The sequence below is a fragment of the Bubalus kerabau genome, chromosome 9, assembly GCF_029407905.1.
Source record: "Bubalus kerabau isolate K-KA32 ecotype Philippines breed swamp buffalo chromosome 9, PCC_UOA_SB_1v2, whole genome shotgun sequence".
Taxonomy (NCBI): Eukaryota; Metazoa; Chordata; class Mammalia; order Artiodactyla; family Bovidae; genus Bubalus; species Bubalus kerabau.
In genome coordinates this window covers 108,766,471-108,793,413 of record NC_073632.1, presented here as the reverse complement: position 1 = coordinate 108,793,413, position 26,943 = coordinate 108,766,471, and the positions used below count along the sequence as shown (strand labels likewise).

At 42.8% G+C, this 26,943-nt stretch overlaps 1 protein-coding gene across 1 annotated transcript in view; it reads left to right on the top strand.

Annotated features, from left to right (window-relative positions):
• The window catches only part of PDE10A (phosphodiesterase 10A), a 100,563-nt gene that overhangs the window by 19,532 nt on the left and 54,088 nt on the right, over nt 1-26,943 (top strand). Inside the window, exons 2-8 of the mRNA XM_055591450.1 lie at nt 1,491-1,611; nt 2,106-2,155; nt 13,624-13,764; nt 16,883-17,038; nt 18,881-18,931; nt 20,304-20,362; nt 22,274-22,325. Of these exons, the coding sequence (XP_055447425.1) occupies nt 1,491-1,611; nt 2,106-2,155; nt 13,624-13,764; nt 16,883-17,038; nt 18,881-18,931; nt 20,304-20,362; nt 22,274-22,325 (630 nt within the window). The remainder of the gene's footprint in view (nt 1-1,490; nt 1,612-2,105; nt 2,156-13,623; nt 13,765-16,882; nt 17,039-18,880; nt 18,932-20,303; nt 20,363-22,273; nt 22,326-26,943) is intronic.

The following is a 26,943-nucleotide window of genomic DNA, read 5'->3' as shown; positions in this document are numbered from 1 at the left end:
CCTGCATTGCAGGCAGACGCTTTACCCTCTGAGCCACCAAGGAAGCCCAGGTTTGTATGGGTTAGCTGAATCTCATCTGTCTCATCTCTTGACAGTTTATCCTTGATACTTCATTTTCTGGGGTCTGCCTGGACTTAAGTCTGTTAATGGGTCAGTAGCAGAGAGAGGTGGTGGGCAACCAGCATCCTTCTACAAGGCAGCCAGGGGCGCTAGGCAGCCCCACCCTTCATGGTTCTAGGCTTCACCGGAGCCTGTCCGTGTCGCTCGTGTCCCTGGATCCTTCCGTCCCTGACCATCCCGTTTAAAAAGCCGTCCTTTCCTCCAAAGCTGATTACCGTCAGCCTTCCCGGATCTCCTCTCTGCGTCATGCCCATCACCTTCCATCACACTGTATAGCTTGCTTACTTATTTTCTTCCGGCTAGAGTGTAAGTTCCTTGAGGACTGGAATTTTATCTTGTCCAGGCTCTAGCGTTTCTCGTGTTGGGAAGAGCACCTGTGTAGGTAGTGGATCGTTGGCTCTGGCAGTGCGTGTTTGTGGAGCGACTGACTGATCTCTTCATCCGTTCTTCTGTGTATTCATCCTGCAGAGGGATGGGTGCAGGGCTCAGCAGTAACAACCAGCGGTAGGGCTTTTGGAGTGAAAGATGGCTGAGTGGCCTAGTGAGTGAATAAAAGAGAGACGGCCTGAGATGGTTTCCTCAGCAGACGATCACCACGTTTTGCAGAGCTCAGAGACCACCCTGGGAGAAGCCTTTAGGCTAAGTGCACTGGGGAGCCCCAGGAGTCTGTTGAGCTTCAGAGTGCGACAATTTTATTTTAAAGTTCACCATGTCCGTGGTTTGGAGAGGAGGCTTGGGAAGGATGCTCCGTGGCATGAAGCTCACCAGAAGATGGGTTTTCAGTCCTTTGAAGAAGACACTCCACCGTCTTCCCAGACCTTTGTCTGCCGGCTCCTGCCCTGGCGCCCCAGTGCGGCTAGCTCCGTGGGCCTGTGGTGGGGCTGCTGCCCTTGCAGGGGCGGCTCCTGAGAGAGCCTCGCCTTCCTGTTCTCGTGGCAGGGTTGAGATCAGACTCACTTGGGTCCAGGGGTCACTGCATGGGCCCCAGAGAGTGGAGAGTAATAAACAAGCACCGTTTCATCCAGCGCGGGGCATCTTAGGACGTTTCAGTCAGTTAACACGTTTCCGAACTGTCTTTACTGATCCAGCTTGCCTGACCACGTTGTATTTAAAACTTCAGAAACAAATTTGTAACGTTCTATATTTTAATATAAATATTCATTCATGGAGTCTATAGATATCCTAAGTTGTAGCAGTTTTAACTTTCAATCTATTTTTATGGTACGTTATAATAATTAAGTCATGCTCTATAAAAACATCATGAACAGCTAATATATAATATAAAGCCATGTGTATTAATTGCACACGTGACAAACTAAGGAATTTTTATTTTTTTATATTTAATTATGCCTTTCGTTTTTTATTCAAAGTATCAAGATACAAATATGCAAGGAGTTGTGTATGAACTAAATAGCTATATAGAACAACGGTTGGATACAGGAGGAGACAACCAGCTACTCCTCTATGAACTGAGCAGCATCATCAAAATCGGTAAGGAATGTTTTATGTTCCTCCTAGTAGAAAGATTATACCAAAGTAAATTAAATCATGTTCTCTTTAGTGATGTCATGTAGGCATGTACATCATTCTTTCTGGTTGATGCTTATATTATATTGGTTATTCAGTATTATAAATGTCATTTGTCTATTTTTAAATGCTTTAAAATTAAATGTCTCAAATTTTAAAAAATATTTTCTAATAATTCTAATATTTAAACTTTGACCAATATGTTATTACATAGTACATTGCTGTGTACCTTTGAGAATGTCACATCTTAAAAACAGAAATAGCTAATGAAAAGAAATGAAAATACTCTAAGTATGTAATTTAGTAAAGCCATAAATTATTTAGTTCAGTTTACTGTATGAAAATTATGCTAACAAACGCATTCGAAAGACTCATATTTGAAGTCTCACCTTAGAGAATTCATGCATGTTATATTCTCCCATTGAGATTAGTTTCTTCCTTTTTTATTACTTTGGCAGCCACAAAAGCTGACGGATTTGCACTGTATTTCCTTGGAGAGTGCAATAACGTAAGTATGTAAATTTAGATTTAGGTGTTCTAGATAAGAGGATGTTATAAGCTTTAAAATTATGTTGCAAACAGCAAATGCATCATCATTAAGTACTTTAACCAGCATTTTCTGTTTTGTTTCTGTACGTGGTGGTTACCAGTTGAGTTTACCAACATGGTGACGTTTAGTCATGAAAATCTTAACTTTTTTTTATTGTTTTGGTTTGGTTTGTGGTGTGCTAGTTCATGAATGGCGTTTCTAGACTCATGTTCTGTGCAGGAGTTATTTCATCACTGTGGGCTGGGGTGTCGGGGGCAGTCTATGCCCTTTTTCTACACGCAATCTGCAGCAGAAGCAAATGAGGGCAGAAGTTTTATGTGATGTTTGTGGACTCTGTAAAGCTAACTCTGAAAAGTGCCGGGACGGAGGTGCTGCGTATAGATTCCTGAGCTGTGGGGTGGTGCCTTGGGCTGCTCTTGGTTGGAGCTGCTCAGGGGTGCCCGGTCCACCCGTCGGCAGAGCAGGCTGGACCCCGTGTTCCTGGACTGACTCACTAAAGCACCGTCTGCCGTCAAGTGCAGCTGCTTAGGCACTTCCAGAACCATTTCAGGACTTTCAGTTACTGGCATTTGATTTTTTGTTATGGTGTTAACACATATGTAACATTTTAGAAAAATACTCTGAACCAGCGACACTTATCTTCATAGGTTAAGTGAATAAAACTCAGTTATAACATTATTTTGCAAACTTTTGCTCTGTATTTCTTGTGTGTTAGGCATTGTTATTTGAGATTTGGTATGTATTTTTGCAATGTGATACTTGTTTTGTGAGTAAGCAAAATGTATGCTATTTATATTATATAAAATGTTAATAGGAATAGAGACACAGTATTCTGATATTTTTAGCAGTATTCATGAATAGTAGAGTAGTCCAAACCCTGAAAGTCATTGCACAAAAAGTCCTGATTGGCTGGGTGCCCCTACTCATAACTGACCACTTCATTTGCACAACCGTTGCTCCCCTTATGTTGTGATGATCTGTGTTACAAGAGTAAAAGCTCTTGAGGATAAGGACCGCTTCTTATTCATTTATGTATTCACCTGTATTGTCTCTTATTTTCTTTCGTATGAGCAGTCAGCAAGAGGGTTTATTAAATAGAATTATTCAGATATTACTCCTACTTGTGAATGCTTTCTGTTTTACACACTGGTAGTATTTTAAAATGATGAAGCTACTGAAATAACGAATAGATTTTTGTCCTAGTCATTCTAAAATTTTTTTTTCTAAAATTTGAAATTTTTGTTTAAAAACCAAGACTTCCTTTTAAAAAAGTTAGTATATAATTTACAGTATATTTTTAACATTTTTTAAATTGAAGGATAATTGCTTTACAGAATTTTGAGATTTTCTGTCATAAATCATCAACAAGAATCAGCCATAGGCATACCCATGGCCCTCCCTCCCGGACCTCCCTCCCATCTGCCTCCCCGCCTCACCCTTCAGCCTGCTGCAGAGCCCCTGTTGGAGTTCCCTGAGTCATACAGCAAATTCCCAATGGCTATCTGTTTTACAAACGGTATCGTAAGTTTCTGTTTCTCTCTCCATACCGCTCCCCTTCTGCCCTCCTCCCACCTTGTCCAGAGGTCTGTTCTCTATGTCTGTTTCTCCACTGCTGCCCTGAAGATAGATCCATCTGTGCCGTCTCTCCAGATTCCACACATATGTGTCAGTATGCGATACTTCTCTTTCTCTTTCTGACTTACTTCACTCTGTATAATGGGCTCTAGTTTCATCCACCTCATTAGAACAGATTCAAATGTGCTCCTCTTTACGGCTGAGTAATATTGCCTTGTGTATATGTTCCCCAGTTTCTTTATCCATCCGTCAGTGGACATCTAGGTTGTAAATGGAAACGTAGCTGTAGTTGTACATGCAGATGTAGAGAATAGTTTACAATAATTGTCACGGTTTCTGGTATGCATATTACCATGTAACTACCGTAGTCCCCGTCTTATCGCTCTTTGCCTGATGTCTCCACACAAGCCTCAGGACTGGTCCACAGCAGCTGTGTTTGTATTGTGACCCTTGACCTTCAGTCACAGATGTTTATGACCCAAACTGGGACCAGTCGATTCCCTGCTGACACCTGGGTTGTGGACTCAGTGTTCTGGCTGTTCTACCTGGAAAGAAATGATATGAACCCTGGGCCGAGGCGAGGCTGCCCTGTGGGCTGGCCCTCTTCTGCTCTGTGTGGAGGAGAATGGGAAGGTGGGGAGAGCTTGTCTGCGGAGGTGGAAAGGGCAGACGACTGGGAGCCTGGTCCGCTGTGCAGGAGCCTCTAACAGGGCCTGGCTCGGAGCTGGGGTTTAGGTTCCCAGACCACCTGCTCTTAATCACTTGGCTATACTTCTGTACTCTGTTGTTGCAGACTTCTGCCTGATTATGATTTAGAAAAAGCTTTTGCAGCTCGAATATCCCAAATGTAATTCTGTTTTGGTTTAGTTGCTAAGCTGTGTCCGACTCTTTGCAACCCCGTGGACTGCAGCCCCCCAGGCTCCTCCGTCCATGGGATTCTCCAGGCAAAAGTGCTGGAGTGGGTTGCCATTTCTTTCTCCAGGGGATCTTCCCGACCCAGGGATGGAACCTGGGTCTCCTGTGCTGGAAGCGATCTGCACTGCTGACTGAGCCCCAGGGAAGCCCCTAAAATATCATCTGCATGTATCTAATCCTTTCACTTTTACTTATTCGCTTTGTAACTTAACTAAGGGATTGGTGATGTCTTCTCAGGCTTTAGTTGGCACCTCCTTCTAAATCCCTGAGGTCAGTTGATTGACTCTCCGTGGTTCTCTCCAGGCTGATGGGGTCTTTACCCCTTTTTTCCCACATCTCAGGGACCAAGTGTATCCTGTTAGTGCAGCCCTAGGAGCAGCAGGGTACAGAGCGAAACGGTAGCCTTTCCTCACTTTCCTAAGTCAGCTTCCACTCTGCTATGCTTTCTTAATGTCAGATCCTTCTCCTTCAAGGCACTGAGCTGAACCTGTAATTTCGTGTTTATCTGTGCCTTGTTTGATTATTTGCTTATCCAGTTTTCTCTCCAGCATATAAGCCTCACAAAGAGGCCTTTCTCCCTAGAAGGATAATTTTAGGGGATAATGACTGGGTTCTACTCCTGTAAGTCCTATTATTCCTTTGGCCCCTTTCAGTCGATATTCTTGAGGTTGTTCCTTCCCCGTTCTATTTCTTAAGATCAGATATGTACTTGTTTTTGCCATTCACTGAAGGTACCACCAATTGAAATCTATGTTGACTAACTTGTGTTGAGATTTTCTTCCCGACCACTGAGTGGTATGGATTCAAGCCTCACATCCACACGATGCACAGTTATCACTTCTCAGATGAGACTTTTATTTTCTCTGCAGCAATAAATTCAAGGTGCTCTGGTTTCCTTGTCATCCCCTTGCAGCTGTGGTGTCTTCACTCTTCAGACTGAGACGAGCCCATAGCCCTGGGCTGGTCCCGACCTGCCTGGGGCCTCCTATTAGACTTCCCAGTAGTGAGGCCTCAGGCTTTACCTCTGGTCGCCCATAGCCCTGGGCTGGTCCCGGCCTGCCTGGGGGCCTCCTATTAGACTTCCCAGTAGTGAGGCCTCAGGCTTTGCCTCTGGTCACCCATAGCCCTGGGCTGGTCCTGACCTGCCTGGGGCCTCCTATTAGACTTCCCAGTAGTGAGGCCTCAGGCTTTGCCTCTGGTCGCCCATAGCCCTGGGCTGGTCCCGGCCTGCCTGGGGGCCTCCTGTTAGACTTCCCAGTAGTGAGGCCTCAGGCTTTGCCTCTGGTCGCCCATAGCCCTGGGCTGGTCCTGACCTGCCTGGGGCCTCCTATTAGACTTCCCAGTAGTGAGGCCTCAGGCTTTACCTCTGGTCGCCCATAGCCCTGGGCTGGTCCTGACCTGCCTGGGGGCCTCCTATTAGACTTCCCAGTAGTGAGGCCTCAGGCTTTGCCTCTGGTCGCCCATAGCCCTGGGCTGGTCCCGGCCTGCCTGGGGGCCTCCTATTAGACTTCCCAGTAGTGAGGCCTCAGGCTTTGCCTCTGGTCGCCCATAGCCCTGGGCTGGTCCTGACCTGCCTGGGGGCCTCCTATTAGACTTCCCAGTAGTGAGGCCTCAGGCTTTGCCTCTGGTCGCCCATAGCCCTGGGCTGGTCCTGACCTGCCTGGGGCCTCCTATTAGACTTCCCAGTAGTGAGGCCTCAGGCTTTGCCTCTGGTCGCCCATAGCCCTGGGCTGGTCCCGGCCTGCCTGGGGGCCTCCTATTAGACTTCCCAGTAGTGAGGCCTCAGGCTTTGCCTCTGGTCGCCCATAGCCCTGGGCTGGTCCCGGCCTGCCTGGGGGCCTCCTATTAGACTTCCCAGTAGTGAGGCCTCAGGCTTTGCCTCTGTTCGCCCATAGCCCTGGGCTGGTCCTGACCTGCCTGGGGCCTCCTATTAGACTTCCCAGTAGTGAGGCCTCAGGCTTTGCCTCTGGTCGCCCATAGCCCTGGGCTGGTCCCGGCCTGCCTGGGGGCCTCCTATTAGACTTCCCAGTAGTGAGGCCTCAGGCTTTGCCTCTGGTCGCCCATAGCCCTGGGCTGGTCCCGGCCTGCCTGGGGGCCTCCTATTAGACTTCCCAGTAGTGAGGCCTCAGGCTTTACCTCTGGTCTCCCGTTAGCCATGCGACTCTGCTGAGGTCAATACAGTTGACCCTCGAACAAATCCATGGGTCACTTTACTGCTGGCCTTCAGAATCCACAAGTGCACTTGTGCACATTCAGTCCGTTGTGGGTGTGCAGCGCTGCTTTGGCACTGTAGAAAGAGAGCCGCGTGTAAGTGACCCGCACAGATCAAACCCGTGTGCTTCAAGGGCCAACTCTGTATCTAGGCTTTAGCTGATGCTCTCAAGGAAAAAAAGAAAATTGGAATTTTCTCACCTCCCAGTCCCTTCATTTACTTCCTTTTAGATTTCTTTGGATCCTTCCAATCTTCTCAGCCCAGCAATGCCTTATAAAATATTTGTGAAATATTCTTTATCCAGCCTTTAAATAATTTTACAATTGTTTTTTTCAGGAGTGTCAAATTATCTAATCTGCCATATTGCTTGCAACAGATGTTGACATACTTCTAAAATGTAAGCTAACTGTATGAAATAAAGTATAGCATTGTTTTTGCATAGATGAGGAGATACATGTATATTTTCTTATATTTCTTCCTTTGTACATGAAAGACAACATATTATAGATATTTATCAATGTTTTTAAAAATTGTCTCTGGATATTGAGTCATAGTTAAAAGTATTTCTTGGTGACTCACTTTCAAAACAAAATGTATATACTTTAGTGACAAAATTATAATAATGCAACCCAAATAGACTACAATGAAAACTTTAGTCTTGATATCAATAAATATTAATACAAGGATTAAGACAGACATGGCATGGTCTAAATCATTCTTACAAAAGTATTCATTTCTTTTTTCACCAATGAGAATCAGTAGAAATAATTTAATTTCTGAAATTGCTACATTGAAAAATATAGCTTAAATAATATTTAAATACATCAAAAGTTATACAGGTAGAATTTAAAACCAACATTCATATTACCAGAGAGAAAAAAAATTAAAACACAGAAAATTTAGGAGATGGTAGAAGACAACTTCAATGGTATTAAAGCACTAAAAATGATACATTAAATGTGATTATTGAACTCATTTTGAAGCTAATTTAAAAGACAATAAAACAATAGAGTGGAAAATAGCAAATTATGAAAGCATATTTACAAATGTGAAAATGTAGGTGAAATGGACAGTTTTTGAGGAAAATAGAAATTGTTCCATTTGATGATAGAAAACTATCTATCCAAATGATGCTAGAAAACCAACAGACCAGTAAGCGGAAGAAGCTGGAGGCAGTGTGGAAGTGATGTGGGGTTTTAAGCCAGTAGGACACTGACAGCGTTGTGAGCAGCAGCGTTGTCCGGGCTGTCGTTCGCCCTGGGACACGGCGGGTGACGAACCAGAGCTGGTTCCTTACTCTGAGCTCGCGCTCAGCTGGGGTCAGCCCTTCAGCAGAGGGAATGCCTGGCTGGCCACACTGTTCCAGAGCTTGGGAAGAGAAGGAAAGCTCCCCAGTTAGTTGTTCAGTTTTCCAAAGAGTAAAGATTCTGGAGTTGGATTGTGTGAGTTCCAATTCACTACTTTGGGATTTTGACAAGATTCTCAAACCTTTGAATCTTAGTTTGACCTCCATTGGTTAAGCGTTAGTCTATGCATGTCACTTAACAAGCCATTTTAGACACCAGCCATGTACCAAAATCTGTGTTGAATTTACTGAGCCTACAAATAGATAAAAACCATTCCTGTCCTCAAAGAACGTACAGTCAGTAGGAGAAATGAAGAAATCCACCGTTAATTATACTGCATGATGACACGTGAGCAGAGAGGAGCCGAGGTGCTCCGGGACCCTACCTTTGATTGGCTGGTGGGGTCTGGGCTTGGTAACACTGAAATGAGCTTGGATGGTGAGCTCTGTTTGAACAGAGCGTAGGAGACCTCTCTCTTAGTAGACAAGAAGGGAAAAGGAAGGAGAAAGCAGTCTGTGAGAAATCTAGCAAGGAAGCTTTTTGTGTTCTGACCAATGCCAGTGTCCGGCACATAGCGTATACAGGGTGCTCTTGAAATAGTTGTTGGGAAAAACTGAATTTTTCACGATTGAGATTTTTTGCTTAATACCTAGTCACATACTTCAGTTACTATGTAGCATACTTTATAATGTTCTAATATATTTTTTTATATATATTATCTATAAGAGTAGTTTGTGAAAGCTGAAAAATTTGTGATCTCTAATTATTCATCAGACTTTATAATTCATAAAGTAAGTTCATATATAGCTCTTTATGTATTAGTTTAGAGTAGCCATGTGACTTTGTCAATGCACGGTGAACTTTAGTAAGAATTGTGCAAAGTTAGGGATCTGGCTCACGTTCCAGGGAACTTGGGGCTAGTTGCTCCTGCCCTCTGCACGGAGCGAAATTCATTTACTCTCCAGTGCCATCTAGTGTCTCCAAGAAAAATAACTTAATGGTAAGCCTCAGTAATTTATTTTCTTCTTAAAAAGTGTTTCCGAACTTTAACTGGTTGTGAGTTGAAACCGTAACATAAAAGAGAAGTTTCATGAATAAACTGAACTTTGAATGGTGTGTGGGAAGAAAGATGAAAGCAGATGTTTACCACATAAAGCAGACATCTCTGTGGTTGATGTCAATGAATCAGTTTCCCAATTCATCAGAAACTGCTGTTATTTTTAACAAATAATGTGCAGTAGTCTAGTCTATGGTTCTTTTTCCACTGAACCTATTTCTAAAAATTTGATTTTTTTTAAATAACTTGAATGCTTTTTTATTTCTTCCTTGAGTCAGCTTAGTCATTATGACTACTGTTACCAATCTCCTTTAGTTTAAATGGTTTAACTTTAGAAATATATTTGGAAATGTACTGTTACCACAAAAATATTGGATAGGTCATCATGAGTTTCTTTGAAATAATGAAAAACCTAACTTATGCCCTGCCACTGCCTGGCATCTGGACTGATTTCCAGCCCTGTGGCCAGTCTCCTTGCTGGCGCTGGGAGGTGAAGGGCCTTGTCCAGGCCCCCTGCAGCACTCTCAGCTGCAGTGACCCGCAGGCCGGGGTCAGGAGCACGCCCTGATGCATGGAGCTCTTCTTGAGAAGGCAGGGATGGCTGAGATGTGAAACTTGGAACCTTTTCTTCGTTTTCGGTTTTCATGTAGTTTTTCATCTCTAGCCTCTAAAAAATTTGTGCTAATAAAAGTTTTCAGAGATTTATACAACATTAGAGCAGAAATTAATTTTAGAGACTCATCTCAACACTGGATGTTATAGATTATAAATGTATATATAATCACCTTAATATATTTAATATGTTATACAGTGATATTTGATGAAAGTTTTCATTCATCTTCCTGTGAAAATAAATAATGAGTATAATCTTTTCTCATCTTATTAATTTGAACATCCCAGTCAAATTCTTATGTCAAAATTCGTAAGAATTGACATGGGGGCGTGGGAGGTACAAACCTTGGAGTATAAGATAGGCTTCTAAGGATGTGTTTTATTACAATATGGAAAATATAACCAACATTTTGTAATAACTTTGAATTGAAAGTAAATCTTAAGTATTGTATTAAAGTTCTTTAAAAATACTTCTTTAAAAAACTCATAATGATTGATTTTGAAAAGCAAAGTCTCTGCTCCATTTTTCCATTTCTTTATGGAAACTTTCCTCCACCCATCAGTCGTTAATGCGTTAGTGCAGGACCTTCATCAATGCGAAATGCAAAGTGTGTCTTATAAATCATGATTATTTTGAAACATGAAGAACCAAAGCAAGACTTGGCTTACCAGGTCACAGAATGTACTATAAATTACAGTAATTAAAACAGTGTGGTGAGAAATAAACCCAGTGACACGGGACTGAGAGTTCAGAGACAGGCCCAGGTGTGCTTGAGGATTTACGTGATGAAAGTGTCAGTTCAGCCAGTGGGAAAAGGAAGACTATTCAATCCATAACTATCTTTTTGAAAATTATTTCTGTGGAGTGAGTTAAGGTAGATTTAACAAACTTTCCTCTATTCCCGAATACCTGTAATATTCAGCCTCTAACTTGGAGGTTTGTTATTGACATACTCTGTTTGCAGTAATAACTGCCCACTAGCCCGATCAACCTCAGAGATCACGTACAACATGCTGTTACCGAACACACACTCCAGATGAATCCGAGAATGATGATTTAATCAGGAATGATGCCAGGAAGGGAGCTGTTGCACAGGGGAACCATGTGGAGTTAAAAAAAATGCCACCCAAAAAGAGGAGGAAGCTTCTAGTACAGAGGAGAGACATTGAAGCTGTGAGAACATCAAAACAGGTGTCTGACTGGCTCAGCCCTCACGTTGCCTTCACGAGACCAGCACCTTCGGCCCTCACAGGACAACTTACTTTTTTGTTAGCGCTTGCTCTCAGTTCTCATTTGTAAGCCTTTCTATTTGATAAATGTGAACAAAAATCATAATCAAATTAGTAAAACAAGTACAAAGTCCCCATTGTAAAGAATAATTTTTTTTGATAATTATTTTCCACGAGAAGCTTACCACATTCAGTCAGGTAATTGAAGGATTTCTAAATCATTTATTTTCAGCAAGTCTAGTAGCAGAGTAGCTTGCCATGTACCCACGGTGCATTATTTGCTTGTCTATTTCTTGTACATCATCTAGAAAGTCTGCATAGAGGCAATCAATGTTTATATTAAATAAATGATCCAGGACCATATAAGCTATTTCGTCATTACTGAATTATGAAGCAAAAGGTAACTTGAAGATATTAGTAAATTCAGCCTTAATGGTCTTACAGAAAAGTCAGCCGAAAGAAGTGTCTGTGGTATATCTTCAAACAACAAACACAGGCAGTCAACAAGTGTTAAAAAATATCCAGAGCTTCTGCTGGGAGCTTGCTTCAGCGTTTGTTTTCTGGTGGTGTCGTGGGAAGTTCTTTTAAAGTTATCCAAATGACTCGGGTCAATTTAAGTTCATTTCCTGCAGTTCTGACTTTGAGAAGAGAAATGTTACTCAGCATCCTTGTAATTAACTTTCTCATAATTTGAAAAAATCGTTGTCAATTCTGACTTTTATTCAGCCTACATATACTGTATTTTTTATATTTTTATTGTAGTCCTCTCTCTTCCTGTTCTTGGATCATTTTGCTACTGTCTTGTCAATCGTAAGAAAGAGTAACACTGAATGATGTTTTGCAAGATAGATACTAAATCTAATGAAATTCTTAACTTGCTTATGTCACATGTGTGTTGGTGCATAATAGATTACAGTAACTATTGTAAAAACAGTGACTGGTTTCTAGCCACTTTAAAAATGTGTATGGTCCAATTGTCAATTATCATCACATATGTAGTTAAATTTAAAAACATCTTTTTAAAGTATGTAACTTGTATTTAAACATTTTAAGCTTAATACTTTTAAAAGAAGCAATTTAAAACTGATTTTCACAGACATTGTACTTAATAGTACTGCTTAAACCTAGTCCTAGCTAATATAGATAGACTAATGAATGAAGCTATCTTGAATGTATAATCTTTAGATAATGGTGACTTAAAGCACACAGAATGAGCCGAGGCTCTGTTTTCCTCCTTTCTGTTCCCAGTGATTGAAGTTGCTCAGGTTTATAGTGCTCAATCCCTTGTAAGATTTTATTTGAAGAAAGAGTTCTTTGACAGTGTGTGTGTGTGTGTGTGTGTGTGTGCACGCTCGCACGTGGGCTTAGTCATGTTCGACTCTTTGTGACACTATGGACTTAGCCCGCCAGGCTCCTCTGTCTGTGGGATTTCCCAGGTAAGGATACTGGAGTGGGTTGCCATTTTCTCCTCCAGGGGATCTTTCCTACCCAGGGATCGAACCCTCATCTTCTGCGTCTTCGACATTCCAAAGTTGGAAAACCACATTATCTAAAAAGCAACACATCAGAGGATTGCCTAATATTTACTAGTTCAAAAGGCCCTCATCCTTAAGTTACAGCAGTTCCAGTTAAGATAAAAGTAAAGTGTTGGGAGAATTTACCAGAACTTTAATATTTTTTAAATCGCGTAGATAATCACAGTGTGGTTCTGTCAAAATATTGCTCCCCCTGCCCAGATGATTTCATTAACAATTCTTGTTTAGTAGAAATTTATTTTAAAATGTGGTTGGGTTTAGTCAAAATAATTGATCGTGTTTAAAAAAATAAATTTAAGATACTTTCGAATGTTCTCCATCTGCCTCATCTTTTGAGGGGGAGAGATACACCCAGGTTTGTCCAGTTGTTTATTTACTTAATTTTTGGTGTGTATGTGCAGAGAAAAGCAAAGATTTTACCAAGAGTATTCTAAATCTGTAGTATTATGGGCAGGCCAGTTTCAGGAATGGAGTGGTCGATTATTAAAAAAAAAAAAGAAGTAACACTGAGAAAGATTTTTAATGAACGTGAAAAAGTATAGTCACCTCACATTGACTTTGTAGTTACAGATCCATGTGCCACGTGTGTAGGAAGCGGGGTGCATCGTGTCTGCTTCTTGACTGGTGGTTTCTAGAGCCCAGGGACAGCTTACATTTCTGTCTTCATGTTAGTATTTCCTGTGGATAAAAATTGGAGGCTGCTGGAAGAGTGTTCACACGTGGACATTCGTGCGAGTCCCGCGTCAGGCGCGTGTCTTGCGCTCGTGGGAATTCCACCTCAGATGCTTACTGTGGTCATCGCAAAGCACCTCCCTTGTTTTGGGGCTCCTCTTTCCCTTGGCTCACAGATTTCTTGTCATCGTTAAGTAATGTCTAGGAGTCTTTGTGTCCCGTGCCAAAAAGCACAGGACAGTTTCTAGAACGTGTTCTTTTCCTCTTTGCAGAGCCTTTGTGTGTTTATCCCGCCTGGAATCAAGGAAGGAAAACCTAAGCTCATCCCCGCTGGTCCCATCGCCCAGGGCACCACCACCTCTGCCTACGTGGCCAAGTCCAGGAAAACGTTGCTGGTGGAAGACATCCTCGGGGTGAGTGGCTTTTCACCCTATGTGACATTTGTAACCCGAAGTATTTAATTAAGAAAGATAACATATACTCTTGATGTTGTAACTTAAACCATGTTATAGCAGCATAAAAGCAAGATAGCGATCAATAAAAGGGTTTGTATGTAAATGAATTCTTTGTACTCCAAGAAATAATCTGATAACCTCCTAAGAGCTAGGTTTGAGTAGTTCTTCTTTCCACATTTGCCTGTGTGCTGATATACATATAAACTGAATGATTACTCTTTGCTGGTTCGTATCCCAGCAGGACAGATCTGAGTGAGTTAGCTGTGTGACTGACTGCCCCAGATTTTAGTGGTGTCGTGCAGCAACCACTCGCTGACTCTAGATCGGCCGTTCTGCTGATCCGAGCTTTCTCACACGTCTGAGGTCGTCTGGGCATCCCTTGGGAGCCGGCCAGGCTAAGGTGGCCTTTGTTCTCTGTATGTGTCCCCATCCCTCCCACTGAGGCTAGCCTGGCGTCTTATGGTGCTGGCAGGGGTCAGAGAGAAGTGGACACATGCAGGTGAGTTTTCAAGCCTCTGCTTGCATCAGATTCATGACCTTAAGTTTAGCCAACCAAATCACATAGGGGGCCAGACTCAGTGTAGTCTGACCAAGCCCAGGGGTACAGAGAACAGGACCAGATGGAGCCCTCAGACCAGTCTCCCCCAGTATATGTGCGCGTCATGATGAAATGTTGCTGCGTGAGCTCAGACTTTGAAACTGACAAGCATACAAACAAGTGCATTGGTGTCAGGAATTTGCTCTGAAAAAGTGCTAAATTGGAGTCACAAAATCTAGATTTTAATTTTATTTTTGCCACTAAAAGCCTCTTGATGAAAGTGAAAATGGAGAGTGAAAAAGTTGGCTTAAAGCTCAACATTCAGAAAACGAAGATCATGGCATCCGGTCCCACCACTTCATGGGAAATAGATGGGGAAACAGTGGAAACGGTGTCAGACTTTATTTTTCTGGGCTCCAAAATCACTGCAGATGGTGACTGCAGCCATGAAATTAAAAGACGCTTACTCCTTGGAAGGAAAGTTATGACCAACGTAGATAGCATATTCAAAAGCAGAGACATTACTTTGCCAACAAAGGTTTGTCTAGTCAAGGCTATGGTTTTTCCTGTGGTCATGTATGGATGTGAGAGTTGGACTGTGAAGAAGGCTGAGCACGGAAGAATTGATGCTTTTGAAGTGTGGTGCTGGAGAAGACTCTTGAGAGTCCCTTGGACTGCAAGGAGATCCAACCAGTCCATTCTGAAGGAGATCAGCCCTGGGATTTCTTTGGAAGGAATGATGCTAAAGCTGAAATTCCAGTACTTTGGCCACCTCATTCGAAGACTTGACTCATTGGAAAAGACTCTGATGCTGGGAGGGATTGGGGGCAGGAGGAGAAGGGGACGACAGAGGATGAGATGGCTGGATGGCATCACTGACTTGATGGACATGAGTCTCAGTGAACTCCGGGAGTTGGTGATGGACAGGGAGGCCTGGCGTGCTGCGATTCATGGGGTCGCAAAGAGTCGGACACGACTGAGTGACTGATCTGATCTGATCTGTGTGACCTTGAACAAATCAGTTTGCTAGTTACTGTTATCAAAAAGAAAAAAGTTTTATCAAAAATAAAAAAAGTGCTTAAAATACATGTTTCACAGTATAATTATATAGACAAGAATATTATAATTGTCAAACTTTCTAAGAGACTAGATCTTCCCCATTCTCACCACGGAAAAGAAAAGATGAGGACGCTGCTGGTGGAGGTCCCAGCAGCGCTGCCGATCCTGCTGCAGTGTCCAGACGCAGCAGATCAGCTCAGCGTGCGCCTCAAAGCCCCACGACGGTGTACACCGAGCCCATCTCATTTTTAGGAAGTACATGTTAAAAGTAGATATGGTATACATTATCACTTAAAATGTTGTGTTGTAGGCATATACAAGCTTTCCAGAGATCTGTACATTACAAAGGATAGATCTGTGCTAGTCTTGATTCATGAAAAGCTTCCTGTAGACTGCAGAAAGTGAATAAATAGAATTGATGTTTTGGTATTAATTCATTCCGTTTTCTTGTATTCCTTTGAGTGGTTTTGCTAAGTTAGGAAATGAAGTAGAAGAACCAGTTTCATTCCTTAGGTAAGGGGTGATTATTGGTTGATTTGAGTGCCTAATATGGGTCTTTGGGGTTCAGTTGCAATGACTCTCATATAACCTGTGGTTTTGTGTTATTCTGACCTTAAAAATAAGAGAAAAATTATATAAATAGAATTTGCTATGGCATTTGGGGTAATTTTTACATGTGACTTTATATCTCTATAACTCTTAATTCGGACACTAGAAGGTGAGGAATAAAAAAGTGTTGCTTAGAACTGCTTGTGCGCTCAGTCATGTCCGACTCTTTGCGACCCCATGGCCTGTGGCCCGCCCGGCTTCTCTGTCCACGGATTTCCCAGGCAAGAATACTGGAATGGGTTGCCATTTCCACCTCCAGGGGGTCTTCCAGGCTCAGAGCTCGAACCCGTGTGTGCTGCGGCTCCAGCATTAGCAGGTGGATTCCTCACCACTTGAGCTACCTGGGAACCGTCGTAATTACTTTTATTATTGCATGAAGCTATATATATTCATTCATTAATTGAATTCTCCTGTACAATGATAAAGAAACATGAGGCACTATCTGGGTTTGTGTCCCATGTTGCTAAAGTTATCTTAAACAGCTCAGTGGGTAAATAATCCGCCTGCAGTGCTGGAGTCAGAGGAGACGAGGGTTTGATCCCTGGGTTGGGAAGATCCCTTGGAGGAGGAAACGGAAACCCACTCCAGGATTCCTGTCTGGGAAATCCATGGGCAGAGGGGCCTGGTGGGCTGCAGTCCACAGGATCGCAAAGGGCCAGACACGACTGAGTGACTCAGCACAACACCAGCACAGCCGTGTTGTCAGGGCTTCTGAAACAGGGTTTACAGTGACCACCGTCGTTTGGTTTTCCTTTGAAAAGAACGGCTGATCATGGCTTACAAGTACTAGGGAATTTCTGATAGAATCCTAAATTAATGATTCCATTTCTTTCAAAGAATTTATATCTTCTCCCCGTCCTACATTTTTAGGATGAACGGTTTCCAAGAGGTACCGGGCTGGAATCAGGGACACGGATCCAGTCTGTTCTTTGTTTGCCGATCGTCACTGCGATTGGGGACTTGATTGGCATCCTGGAGCTCTATCGGCACTGGGGCAAAGAGGCCTTCTGCCTGAGTCACCAGGAGGTGAGCAGCGCTCCCGCATTAGAAACATTTGGGAAACAGCCCTGGCGGCTCAGGGGTGAAGAGCGTGCCTGCCGAGGCAGGAGACACTCAGGGGTGAAGAACGTGCCTGCCGAGGCAGGAGACACTCAGGGGTGAAGAACGTGCCTGCCGAGGCAGGAGACACTCAGGGGTGAAGAACGTGCCTGCCGAGGCAGGAGACACTCGGGGTGAAGAACGTGCCTGCCGAGGCAGGAGACACAGGTTCCATCCCTGGGTCCGGAAGATCCCCTGGGAGGGGAAATGGCAGCCCACTCCAGTATTCTTGCCTGGGAAATCCCATGGACAGAGGAGCCTGGTGGCTACAGCTCCTTAGGGTTGCAAAGAGCTGGACACAACCTAGCAACTAAACAACAGTAACAACAACACCAGCATCTGTTCACTGTTCCTTGAATGGGAACGGCTCAGTGACGCTAAAACCGAAGAGTACTGTGACCTCTCTGTTGCCCGCGACGCTCGTCCAGGCCCCTGGGTGGCCAGCTCCCTGTCCTCTCACCTAGGTGACCGTTCGCCACTCCAGCCCCTTCTCTCCCTGCCGCCACGCTGGGCCCTTGCGCATGGCTGGCCCCTCTCCAGCAGATCCCGCACCTCGGTTCCCCCTCTGCTTCGACTTCTCTGTCCCCACCCGGCCACCTCCTCCAGGAGCACGCTCTGACCTCACCTGCTCAGGGTGGCATCTTCCCTGAGCCCTGCACGCAGACGCGAGTGGCACCTGCTCTCTAACAACAGCGCTAGGCCCCAGCTACTGCTGCTAAGTCACTTCAGTCGTGTCCGACTCTGCGACCCCATAGACAGCAGCCCACCAGGCTCCCCTGTCCCTGGGATTCTCCAGGCAAGAACACTGGAGTGGGTTGCCATTTCCTTCTCCAATCTGGGCCCCAGCAGGCACCCAGGAATACTCGTTAGATAAACAGAAAAAAAAAAACAAAAGAAATAGGATAGCTAGTAGTTTAAGCACTTGTCAGCGAAGTCTGGGAAACAGTTCTTCATTTTTAAAGTGGTCACAAGCAACTGATTTGAGTCAGTCCCAGTGAGGTGGATGAACCTGGAGCCTGTTGTACAGAGTGAAGTAAGCCAGAAAGAGAGAGACAGATACTGTCTAGTAACACATGTTCGTGGAATTTAGAAAGATGGTAACGACGAGCCTGCATGCTGGGCAGCGCGGGAAACACAGATGTGAAGAACAGACTTTTGGGCTCAGTGGGAGTAGGCGAGGGGGGTGATTTGAGAGGATAGCACTGAAACAGGTACATTCCCATGTGTGAAGTAGATGAGCGGTGCAAGGTTGATGCACAACGCCGGGCACCCACAGGTGCTCTGGGACAACCCAGAGGGGTGGGGTGGGGAGGGAGGTGGGAGAGGGGTTTGGGTTGTATACAGGTACCCCAGTGGCTGATTCATGTTGCTGTCTGGCAGAAACCATCACAAAATTGTAAAGTAATTATCCTCCAATTAAAATAAATTAATTAATTTTAAAAAAAAGAAGGAAAGAAAATTGTCACTAGAAGCCTTTTTTATTAGTGATTTCTTTGAAGTGAAAAATAATTATCATAAGCTCAATGGATGACAGTGCTCTTAATAATTTATCTTCCTTTTTATCCCAAATTAAGAGGAACAAAAGAGCATGACACTCAGTCATAAAGAAGTGGGAAATAGAAAAGAGAAATTTTGCGTGCATTTGACAGTTCGGGTTTTCGGAACGTTCTCGGATGCGGTGACCACACCACACTGGAGCCGGTGGCCTGTGTTGGGGTGTGCGCGTGGCGGGGGAAGGCTGGCGTCACGCTCTCCCTTTTCTTGTTTCAGGTCGCGACGGCGCACCTCGCCTGGGCTTCAGTGGCGATACACCAGGTGCAGGTACGTACCGGGGCTGCTTTTACAGGCCGCCTGAGAGAAGGCGGGTGTGCAGCCCGCCGCCAGCAGGCAGAGGGCGGGCCAGCCGCCACCCCCGGCCTGCTTTGTGCATAGTAAATGTTTTCCTGTTTCTGAAATGTGTGATCTGGTCACTTATGTTTACTGACTGCTTGCCTTAAATGTCTTCCAACCAATTCTTTTATATAGTTAAACAGGATGTTAAATCATTTGCATTTCTTATCGTGGTTTTTGTTTTCCACCGAAAGCCCAGTAATGATATCCTACTGGCAGTAATGTTGATATTTCTATGATCCATTTCCTAAATTAAAGCATCTACTAAACTTAGTGGTATATGAAAACAATAATCGTAAATTCAAGTTCCTTGATTCTCTTGAAAATGTGATCTAATTTAAAAGGTCACAAACTGCATAGAGTTTCCCTGATAAGCAGACTCTTAAGTTCAGGAACATGGCAGAAATAGAATTCTGTTCTGTATCTTCCACTGCTGCTTGTTTTGTTTAAGTCCATTTCAGCAAACTCAGATTGCTGAGGAACTGTCTGATAGGGAGAAAATGTGTGTGTGTGTGTGTGTGTGTGTATGTGTATACATCAGTTCAGTCACTCAGTCATGTCTGACTCTTTGTGATCCCATGGACTGCAGCACGCCAGGCCTCCCTGTCCATCACCAACTCCCCAGGCTTGCTCAAACTCATGTCCATTGAGTCGGTGATGCCATCCAACCATCTCATCTTCTACTGTCCCCTTCTCCTCCTGCCTTCAATCTTTCCCAGCATCAGGATCTTTTCCAATGAGTCAGGTCTTCACATCAGGTGGCCAAAGTATAGGAGTTTCAACTTCAGCGTCAGTCCTTCCAATAAATATTCAGGACTGATTTCCTTTAGAATGAACTGGTTTGATCTTCTTGCAATCCAAGGGGCTCTCAAGAGTCTTCTCCAATACCACAGTTCAAAAGCATCAATTCTTCAATGCTCAGCTTTCTTTTTTATAGTCCAACTCTCACATCCATACATGACCACTGGAAAAGCCATAGCTTTGACTAGATGGACCTTTGTTGACAAAGTAATGTCTCTGTGCTTTTATATATATATATATATATACACACACACACATAAAATATAAAGCATATATATATATATATATATATATTTCAAGATAATGATGTGAGAATCAAGGACTTCCTGGATCTGACAGTACTGAGCGGTGATATATGCTCACATACAATTTTTTAAAAATCCTTGAAGTAGTGATTGTGTTATGCCTTTTTAAATAAATAAGGTAAATAAAATTCTGGAATTTTCATTCCTAAAATAAACAAAAGTCCCTCAAAATTAATAGCCACTGTTTTGTATGGCAGGTATGCAGAGGTCTTGCCAAACAGACTGAACTGAATGACTTTCTACTTGACGTATCAAAGTAAGTGTTCATTTCTAGGGATGTGGTAAGCCCTAACTGGTCAACAGTTTAGATCAGGTGCCGGCCCTGACCGTGACAGACTGCTGTCCGCTGCGGTCAGTAGCAGAAGATCAGTCTTTACCAGGCACGTGATCTGGTAAGTGTGGGCCATCATGTTTGGGCTTAGAGAGTTTCATTCTCACCCACATTCACTTCACAAGTAAAGGATCAAAGACGAATATGTGATCAGCCTAATTTGCAATTGGGCATGTTTGTAAATGACTCACTAGAAGCTGTTAGAGACTATGCAGAGAGATGCCATAGTGTTTCTGTTTGCGTAGGAGAGAATTGACAGCAGTGGAAGGAGGGGAAATGTTGTGGTTTATCATTTTCCCGAAGTCCTCTCTGGCCCTTGCTGTGAACGTCAGTAAATTACAACATACTATTAACATTATTGTTTCGGTTTTCCCATGTGTAGTAGCTCAGGTGTCATTCTCAAAAAGATGGTGCACTTCCCCGGAGTTTAACCTAGGAAAACTCTCTTAGGCTGGCAGTGGAGCAAGTACAGATGTTTATTAAATGTCAGATCCACATCAGGTTTGCTTGCTATGGGGAAGGCCATGTATTAATATCTCTGACGGTCTGCTCAGTGGTTGAGATCTGAAAACGCCCCGGGATGTGCTAGCTTCAGGGCCCCACCCCATGGCAGGTTACTAACTCAAGGAGCACTCCGCAGCAGCTCTGATGCTGTTCCCTCTGACATGTCCCTAGCTTACTCATCACCAAGTCCTGTAATCCCCTCACTTGTGATTCTGAAATTGCATCTTTGTGTTTTGAAATATTAGGGAAGTTTGAGTTGGAGGGCGTGCTTTTTTGATCTCCTTGGCCGACTATCAATATCTTCTCTGAGACAGAATGAAACAGTATGTCTGGACACCAGATGTGACTGCTTCAGAGACACCTGGGAAGGGAAGCCGTGTTCGGCCTCTTGCTAGCCTATCTGAACACTTTGCAAGCCTCCCAAAGCCCAGTTAAAACCCTCATGTGACACCTGAAATCTCTTCCCCAGTGGGAAACTCATTTTCTTCAACCTGTTCCTTGCAGGATATTCCTCAGTGGATGTTGTAACTAAGCATATTAACAGCTTCAAGTCAGATGATTTCTCTTCTTGAAAAGGGCATTGTTAATTGCTATAAGTTATCTTAATCCTGAATACATGGCTAAATTCTCACAGACCTAAACTGAGAGCGGTACCTTGCCAACAGTCTGTGTTAAGAGTATTTGCCACATATTCCCTGTAACACGTGCCTGCTGATTTATCTGTTTTTCCGGTCTACATTTTAACGTATGTGCCATATGCCCCACAAATACTTACTTGCAGTTCATAATGATGAGTCTGTATTTACTTGTGCAGAGTTGTCAGCTCCTATCATTACCTGTATTCTGATATTTCTTCTCAAATGAGTTTCCCTGCTTTTTTAAAAAAATACAGTTAAACTACATTTTAGCTTTCGGGGTTTTCAGTGATTTTTTATATTTTTATCTTATTAATGAGATTTAGCAAATTTAAATATTTTTGTTTTATATCAAAATTATTAATGAGATGTTGAATTTGATGTACCAGTTTTATTTCTTCATCATTTTAGTTAAATGCTACAAACTTTTTCTCTACCTTGAATACTTGCTGATAAAATAATTACTGAAGGCGATCTCTGGAATTAGAGCCCTTATACTAAAGTCAATGATAAACTTTCATTTACCTCTTTAAAATAATAGTATTGGTGGTTTCCACAAAAGGACAACAGTCAAACAGCATATACCTTTCTGTTTTTTTATTTAAATGTAGCCAAAACTGGGAAATGTATTCAAAGTTTCATATGTTCTGTGTTCTAATAACATTACTTAAAGATTTTACCTTTCTTTTTTTTTCAGAACCTATTTTGATAACATAGTTGCAATAGATTCTCTACTTGAACACATAATGGTAGGTTGCCTTCTGTTTTAAAAATGATTTTGTTTAAGCCTTAGTCATGTCCTAATATGGGCTTCCCTGGTGCTCAGATGGTAAAGAATCTGCCTAAAATGCAGAAGACCTGGGTTCTATACCTAGGTTGGGAAGGTCCTCAGGAGAAAGAAACGGCTACCCACTCCAGTATTCTTGCCTGGAGAATCGCGTGGATAGAGGCACCTGGAGGGATACAGTCTATAGAGTTGCAAAGAGTCAGACACGACTGCGTGACTAACACCACTCCTGGGTGTCTTAATATATGATGGAGCATTTTAACGTACAATCATACGTGCTGTTTTAAATACGATGAAAAATAAATAAATAAATAAATACGATGAAAGTGATCTGGAGGCATCACCTTGATTGATCTGTCACTTCCGTTAATTTTGGAGGGGTTTTGAATAATGTTTTGAAAAATACCACAGAGTTTTCCATTATTTAACGGAGAGCTAATTTGAAAAAGCATTTAATCTCTTTCTCTTTCTTCAGAATACCTTTTGCATGTAGGTTCTATTAGGAATTTCCAAAGATTCTTTCTAACCCTGAGTTTCATTCTACTTAGTCTGAGTTATTTCTCTCTTCCAGAAGACTCACAGGCTAGAACTGAAGGCTCCAGGGAGTAGAGTTTGCTTTCCGCACATGTAGTGTTGCTGCTTTAGTGCTCGGGAGAGGGTCCGCTGAGGGAGGGGCTCAGGGTGCGGGAGGTGGTGTGTATGTGGACCCGTGCGTGCCAGGCCGGCTTGCTTGGGACCATCCATGCCTTGTGTGTTTTGATAGGTGTTCTTTCTCCTTCCCGTTTTCCTGGTCTTTCTCAAGATGCAGTGACCATGCGCACCGAGGCTCCCTTCCACCCCCAGGTTTACTGGTGTGCAGTGGCTGCTTCCCTGATGTCCTGGCAGGTCAGGCGTGAGTGTGCATGCACAGTGTCAGAGTGCTTCCTGAGGGTCACTAGGGGTCACTGCTTTCCGCACGTTCTCCCTGTAAGTAGTTACACTGATGATTTTACAGTTGACCCTTGAGCTGCATGAGTTTGAACAGGCCCACTTACACATGGACTTTTTTCAGTAGTAAATACTGCAGTGAGACACCATCCGGAGTTGTGGAGTCTGTAGATGTGGAACTGTGAATACGGAGGAGACACGTATGTGGAGGGCGATAGAGGTTATATGTGGATTTTTTATTGTGTGGACAGTGTTGAAGGGTCAGCTTTGTTGAGACAGAAAAAGAAACTGATTGCACAGTAAAAAGAAAAATAGCCTCTTTGGTTATGACAAAATTTGAGGAATTTATAAAGCAGTGAAAAGTATTTAAGAAGACATAAAAATATATAATATGGACTGACATATAGCTTGTGTCAGGAGTATAAGAAATGCCATTGACCAGTTCTTGTATTCTTAATGTTATGTTAGAAAACAGTTTTACTGAGATATAATTCATGTACAGTACAATTAATCCATTTAAAGTGCTTAATTCAGTGGTCTTTAGCATCTTCTCAGATAGCTGCAACCATCGCCAGTGAATTTTAGAGCATTTCGTTACTTCAGAAAGAAACTGCCGAGCATTTTAGCTGTCGCCTGTCTGTTCCCCATCCCCTGAGCCCCCAGCCACAGCAGCTACTGATTTACTGTCTCATCTGTGGATCTCACCTGAATCCCACGCAAGAGGAATCCTGACTCGGTGGCCTTTGCCGCCTGGCTTCTGTCACCTAGCACGGTGTTTTCAAAGTCCACGCGTGTTGTAGTGTGTGCCACTGCTGCGTCCCTTTTGTAGGCACCTAATATTCTGTTGTATGAATACGCATACCACAGTTTTTTAATCCATTCATCAGCTGGTAGACATTTGAATTTGTTTCCACATTGTGGCTAATGCAAATGCTACTGTTTTGAACATTTGGGTACATTTTTTTTGTTTTAATGCCTGTTTTCAGTTGTTTTAGGTACGAGTGGAACTGCTAAGCGCTATGATTGCTCTGTGCTTACCTTTTTGAGGAGCAGTCAAGCTGTTTCCGTGGCGCTTAACACGATTTTACCTTCCTGCCAGCGGTGCACACGGGTTCCAGTTTCTCCCACTCTCACCAACCTTGCTCATTATCTTAATTTCTGATTATTGCCACTGTAGTGGATGTGAAGGACTGTCTCACTGTGACTCTGATTAGCGTCTCCCTGGCGACTAATGATATTGACTGTCTATCCATGTGATGAAAGATTCAGCTCCATGGGCTGCTTTTTACTTTAGTTTTCAGTGTTGAGTTCTAAGACTTCTTGCGTTTTAGATACCACTCCCTTAATTGACGTATAGTTGGAAAATCTTTTTCCCATCTGTGTATTATATCTTCTCACTTTCCTGATAGCGTGAAGCACCAAAGGTTTTAATTCTCGTGAAGCCTGATTTATCTTCTCACTTTCGTTGCTCGTACTTGTCACACCTAAGAGCCCACTGCCGAATCGATGCCATGAAAACTTACTCCAATATTTTCTTCCAAGAGTTTTGTGGCATTAGCTTTTACATTTAGTTAGGGTATTCATTCATGTTAATTCATTTTTGTTCATGGTGTAAGAGTCCAGTTTCATCCTTTTGCAGGTAGCTGTCCAATTTTACCAGCACCATTTGTTGAAAAGACTCTTATTTCCCCTTTAAACGCGGTTTTCCTGGAATCAGTTGAGCACACACACATTGTTTTCTTCTTAGGGTCTCCGCTCTGTTCAGCTGACCTGTATGTCCAGCTTAATGACAGTACCATCTCGTCTTGATCACTGTTGCTTTATAGCAAGTTTTGAAGTCAGCAAGTGTGAACCTCCAAAGGTGTTCTTCATATTCATTTCTCTTTTGGCTATTTTGAGTCCCTTGCAATTCCATATAAATTTTAGAAACCAGCTTGTCAATTTCTACAAATTGCTCATATGGGTTTCTGATAGGGATTTTGTTGACTGTCCATCAATTTGGGGAATATTGCCTTCTTAATATTATGACGGAGAAGGCAATGGCACCCCACTCCAGTACTCTTGCCTGGAAAATCCCATGGACGGAGGAGCCTGGTAGGCTGCAGTCCATGGGGTCGCTAAGAGTCGGACACGACTGAGCGACTTCACTTTCTCTTTTCACTTTCATGCATTGGAGAAAGAAATGGCAACCCACTCCAGTGTTCTTGCCTGGAGAATCCCAGGGACAGGGAAGCCTGGTGGGCTGCCGTCTATGGGGTCACACAGAGTCGGACATGACTGAAGTGACTTAGCATAGCATAGCAATATTATGAAGTCTTCCAGTACAGCAACATGGGCGTTTTCCATTTATTTAAATTTTCTTAATTTTTTCAACACTATTCTGTAATTTTCAGAGTACAAGCATTGCCCTTATTTTGGTAAAGTTATTTCTAGATGTTTTATCTTTTAATGCTGTTACGCAGGAGACCTGGGTTCAATCCCTGGGTCGGGAAGATCCCCTGGAGAAGGGAATGGCTACCCACTCCAGTAGGCTTGCCTGGAGAATCCCATGTACAGAGTAGCCTATCGGGCTACAGTCCACGGGGTCACAAAGAATCAGACATGGCTGAGTAGCTAATACTTTCACATAAAGTTACTCCTAGATGTTTTATCTTTTAATGCTATTTAATGGTATCATTAATGTGTTCTTAATTTTATTTTCAGACATTTCATTGAAAATGTATAGAAGTAAACTTGCTTTTTCTATCTTGATCCCCTATCCTACAGTCTTGATGAACTCATTATTTCTGGTAGTTTCCTGGTGGATTCTTTAGTGTCTTTATATGTCATCCACATTTACTGATAGTTGTAGTTCCTCCGTCCTAATCCCTATACCTTTTTTCCCCTCCGTTGCATAATCGTCCTGGCTAGGTCCCCCAGGGCAGTACTGAATTAGGGGATGGTGAGTGTGGATATCCTGCATCCATTCTGCAGTCTTTCACGGTTAAGTTTGTGAATTAGTTGTGGACTTCTCTTAGGTAGTCTTTATCAGGGTGAGGACATCCCCTTCTAGTCCTAGTTTTTTAATGTTTTAAATCATGATTGGATGTTGGACATTGTCCTCATTTATTTTCTCTGCATTTATTAAGATGACCATGTGTTTATTTCAGTTTTTGTCTTATTGATCTATAATGTGCTATCCAGAGTGATTTTTGGATGTTATATGAACCTAGCATTCCTATGATATATCCCTCTTCACCATGGAGTGTGATTTACATCAGAATTACCTTGAATTTGATAAAATCTTAAGTAGAGTTGATATGTTTAGCATATGGAGTCTTCTTGTACAACAGCATTGTCTTATTTTCAATTAAAAAAATCTCTCTTGATTGAATGTACTGACTTTGATCTCCCATATTTGGTATGTTGTTTTTTCAGTTTACAATCTTGGATTTTCAAGAAAGATCATTTATAGTGATACATGAGAGCAGTGGTTCTACTTTCGCAGTGTTTACACTATGTCTTTTTTCTTTTTTACTGAGTTTGCTAGGACCTGAGAACACTGTGGAATGGGCCAGCGAGAGTGAATATATTGTAGTTTCTTTAATGTGCATGCTTCTCTTGTTTCCTTGCTGTGTATAATTGTTGAAGGTCCCCCAGTAGATACTGTTGAT